At 33.6% G+C, this 5,169-nt stretch overlaps 1 protein-coding gene across 1 annotated transcript; it reads right to left on the bottom strand.

The window, feature by feature from the left end:
- Nucleotides 1–2,697: 2,697 nt before the first annotated feature.
- Nucleotides 2,698–3,264, bottom strand: LOC113311735 (uncharacterized mitochondrial protein AtMg00810-like). Its single transcript, XM_026560535.1, has one exon. The coding sequence runs from the start codon at nucleotides 3,262–3,264 to the stop codon at nucleotides 2,698–2,700; it is 567 nt and encodes a 188-aa protein (XP_026416320.1).
- Between the last annotated feature and the right edge of the window lie 1,905 nt (nucleotides 3,265–5,169).

Below are 5,169 nucleotides of genomic sequence, written 5' to 3'. Positions count from 1 at the left end.
TTACAGTTGGAATTTTGCCCGTAACCAACAGTAAATCTTAGTTACGGTTCGTAAAATATGAACTACCAACCGTAATTGGTTAAATTTGGGGAAAACCCAATCGTAAAACCAGTTACGGTTGGTAACCAAATGCTCGAGACGAACCATAACTTAATTACGGTTCGTAAACTAAAATGGTTACCAAGCGTAACAGTGTTTACGGTTCATCTCGAATTTTAGTTATGAACCGTAATTGGTGACCTTTCTGAACTCTGGGTTCCAGGGTTATTTACGTTTCGTAATTCTGGTATCGACATCAACCGTAAGTTCACTTACGGTTGAAAAAAAAACGTAACTGAAGAAAATTCTCAGATATAAGAACATACGGTTGGTAATAGTTCAATTATCAACCGTAACAACATCAAAATCTCCAGTTACGGTTCGTAATTGAGTTAAAATCAACCGTAACTCACATAAACCCAGAAATTTCAATGTCAATTTTCATTTAAATCCCTAATTTTTGATAGAAATTAAACTTAAATCGAACAAAGTAAACCAAATCGTAACTGGGTTTTTCAAAACATACATCATATAAGTCATTACACTACACTTAATTAATTTTCGAATCGTCGATTAATCGAAGACGATGAAATTTTGAGTTTTAATGGAGGTTACAGTTGATGAGAGGAGGAGAAGAGAAGAAGAAAAAAAAACAAATTTTCAATTTAGCTTTGACTTAGGTTAAAAAATGGGGAGGGTAATCCAGCCAATTTACACCCCTTATAAGAGATCCCTAACCAACTAGAGGGACATTACTATCACATTGCCGCCCCTCTAATGGAATTCGCCGCCCCTTTAACATGATTGTTTAGAAAACATAAGCTACGATGGCTCATGGCCCACTAAGATGCTTAAGAGTTCTATGGACGCTTTTAAGTTTTAACAAAATCCACATGCCCACAAATGTTTTCATTTTGTCTTCCAAACTTACGGAAGAGACAAAAGAAACCTAAACACTAACGCCGCCGAAGTTTTTATCTGCACACTTAATTCGATTTCAACTCTCCCGTACTGACAAATCATGATGTGTTTTCGTAACTATGAAATGTATAAATCTGGATGTTAAATTTGGGAACATAGTCGCAAACAAAATCATTGCATACCATTAACGGACAATCATAGGTTCTAAACGTCATTGCATACCACTAACGGACAATCATAGGTTCTAAACGCAAGCTCTAGATGTCAACTATAAGTTTTAATTTTATAGGTACGTAATTAGGATCGTTGAACTTCATGATAATCACATAGTAACTATACAAGAATCGTTTATGAGAAATACCTTATAACGCTTATCCGTAGTACATCATCGATCTTATTATTGAAGCCGTAATACCTTGTGGAGGTCCTGATATCTCTCTCTTGACCTTAGGCATAATGAGTGGTAATTCCTTTAACACCGTATTGATGGATACTGTGTTTCTTTTATAGGTAGAGATAGGACCAAGTTACTAGGGTTTTAGTTTTACCTTTAGATCTTGATCGTCCATCAAAGAAGAGATATATTAGGAATCTGACTCCCTATATAAACCAGGTTATAGATTTTTAGCAATATTCTAGTTATAACCAAGATTCTCACATGGGCCAAATAAAGATAATTAATCTCATAATAAATTATCTTACAGACGGTTCCCTTACCAACAATAATTTAATGGTATTGCTTTTCTTCTGGATATCATCATGCCTCTTGCAAAATTTTATGTCTTCGAATAGGAGACGCCAAGATTTGCATACGCACTTAAATTTTGAGATGGTTTTCATCGGTAACCTCTCTAGAATCTCAAGAATAATATCACCAGGGAATCTCCAATAATCTCCTGCGAGCCCTGACATTGAATAAGAAGAAGAAAAATGGATTGATGATGTTTTTTGTTTTTTCTTGTATATTCACAAGCTAATACGTACGGTGATTTGAGCTTACAGAATAACAGGTCTCTTATATAGTGTGCAGGGAGAATGCATTTCCTACTCTGACTTTACTTTCTAGAGGTATCAGTCGGTTCAGTAACGTGAATACCTAATTTACCTCTTACTTTTAGAAGGTGAAAGGGTTATATTTGGAATGAAAAAACACGAGGGATATTAACGTAACGCACACGGTACGTAATTAACTGGGGCATCAAAATTGGTAACCCTTTAGACTCGAAGCTTCGTAGGTCTAGTCATCTTCAAATTCTATACTGCAGTTATAAACTAAAATGTTCAACGTTTCTATATTTCTTTGTCATGATACACTATCCGGTCATATCCCTGAAAATATGAAGGGAATTTCAGTTTTGAAAGTATGAAAAGTCGGCAAATCATCGTTGTGTAAAGAGGTCTGCCACTTGAACTTCTGATTTGACATGTGGAAGAGTGATTGTACCTTTCCTAAAATGATGATGAGTAAAATGACAATCTATCTCGATTTGCTTTGTACGTTCATGGAAAACATCATTGTATGTAATATGAATAGCAGCCTTGTTATCACAGTACAACGGTGTAGGTTCAGATTTTTGAACTCTCATATCACAAAGGAGCCAACGTAACCAAATGAGTTCAGATAAGGTATTTTTCATATATTAATTACTGATTAAGTTTAAGATAATTGGTGTGAGCAAGAGTTCTATACTCTGCTTCAGCACTTGAACGAGAAACTACAATTTGTTTCTTACTTCACTAGGAAATCAAAGATTCTCCCAAGAAAACACATATCCTGTACGTAATAGATCTTCTGTCGGTAACATCCCCAGCCCAATCTGAATCAGAATAAGCTCGAAGGGTGAGATTAGATTTAAATGAGAAACACATACCTTGATACAGAGACCCCTTGATATATCTTAGAATTCTAATAACAGTTGCATAATGTGTAGACCTTGGAGCAGACATAAACTGATTGACTATATGAACTACATGACTTATATCTGGTCTTGTAATAGTCAAATAATTAAGGATTCCTACTAACCGACGATACAATGTTGGATTTGACAATAAAGTCCCATTTGTAGGACTATATTTCACATTCAATTCTAGAGGTGTGTCAGTTACCTTATTATCACATAACTCTGCACATTGTATAATCTCAGAAGCATATTTTACCTGTGATATGAAGCAACTGGTGGAAGACGTGCCAACTTCAATGCCAAGAAAATAACTTAAAGGTCCTAGATCTTTCATCTTAAAACATTCACTGAGATGTGACTTGAGATAATTGATACCAGGTGTGTCACTGCCAGTGATAACCATGTCGTCAACATAAAAGAGAAGAATAACAATCCCTTTGTCTGAAGATCTGATGAACATAGTTGAATCATAAAAGCTTTATGTGTAAGAATATTTTTACACATAGAAATATTCCCTTGGGCCACGTAATAATTTTGGTTAATGATAGAATATTGCTAACTTATGTCGGTTACCATTTCTGGGATTATTTCCTAATATCTCTTCTTTGATGGACGGTCGAGATCTAATGCTATTAATTAAATCCTAGGAACTTGGTCCTCCTTCTACCTATAAGAGGAACACAATAGCCATCGGTATTGGGTTCGGAGAATTGATTATTCATAACGTAAGAGGTGAAGAAGGAGAAACCATGACCTCTACAAGGTATTACCGCTGCTACTGAGATCATCGGGGATGTACTACGGATTAACGCTAACAGGTATTCCGTATAAACTATTCTTGTATATAATTATCGTGTGATTATCATGAAGTTCAACGATCCTAAATTAAGTATCTATAAAATTAAATCTTATAGATGGCATCTAGAGCTAGTGTTTAGAACTCATGATCGTCCGTCGATAAAATACAATAACGTGTTATTTTTTGTCTGCTGCTATGGTTTGAAATTTTACATCAAGTTATATACATTTCATCTTGACAATGTTTTCATGATTGATCAATCCTTAAAACTTAAATCAAAATTGAAAATACAGAGAAAATACGCGCATTAATGCTTAGGATTTGCCTTGTCCCTAAATTTGGAAGGGAAAAGATATCATCACCTGGTGGACTTGTGGATTTAGGTTAGGCAATTTTTATTCATAATGAGTGTGGGATAATAATGGTAATACGCTGGAAATTAAATTAAAATAAGGATTTAATTATTAATGGATATAAAAATCTTCCCACAAAACTATTAATGGTAATAAGTCAAAATGGTCATAAATGTCCGTTTCATAACTAACGAGGGTGTCCTAAATCGTTTTGTTTCCATTCATGAACCAACCATTCGTATTTTTATTTTTAATCTATATTTCGATGGTGTGGTGTTAATGTGAACGCATACCATATTTAGAAAGAATTAATTAAAGTTACAGGTGAAAATGCTTGGTTATTTAATTGACTATATATATTAATTACTGATTAAGTTTAAGATAATTGGGTTTAAAGGTTTAATTACAGTAGCCTAATAATGTTCTAGGCCCATTAACTAATTAACTAAGACCGATTCAGTCCGACCAATTTTTATATCCATTTTTATATTCATTCCGTTTTTATTTGTTTTTTGCTCAATTGAATTAACCTTGGACTAGGTTATTATAAAAACGAATTATCAAAAGTGAAACTAATTATTAATATGCTTCCGCTTTATCGAAACACTAAAACAATTTTTATCAAGTTTCATTATAAATTTTATGATCAAAACCATTTTTTGAAACCATTAAATTTGTTGTGCATTATGATATGGTTTGTGTGTGTGCTTGTGCGTTCGCATTATTGTTTTTCTTTAAATTTTATGGGAATATACTTAAAATTATTATGTGACTCTTTAGTTATCACCACAGTGATACTAGAGTGTTATATCTCTGTATAATCATAATGTTATTACAAGCATGAATTTGCAAACCGTAAAGTGTAGGTTTAGCAGTTATCGACATCATGTGATAATGACATTATTTTAGTTGATTGGCTATCACCACAGTGACGTCAAATCACTTTTGGTCATGATCAAAATTTTTGTCAAATGCTTGTAATCCTGTTTTTCTTAAATATATCAGAACAAAATTCACCCACAGGAAACTGGAGTTCACATATTTAAGAAAACACTGATTGATATGATTGTTGATCATATGGATATGAACTGATTTGAATCTTGAGGGTGTCTAGTGTCATTATGTTTCACTTTTCTCCCAATGTTAATGATAATTT

Source organism: Papaver somniferum, chromosome 9 (genome assembly GCF_003573695.1).
Source record: "Papaver somniferum cultivar HN1 chromosome 9, ASM357369v1, whole genome shotgun sequence".
In the NCBI taxonomy this organism is placed as follows: domain Eukaryota; kingdom Viridiplantae; phylum Streptophyta; class Magnoliopsida; order Ranunculales; family Papaveraceae; genus Papaver; species Papaver somniferum.
Note: the sequence above shows the minus strand (reverse complement) of the source record. Positions and strands in the feature narration are given on the sequence as shown.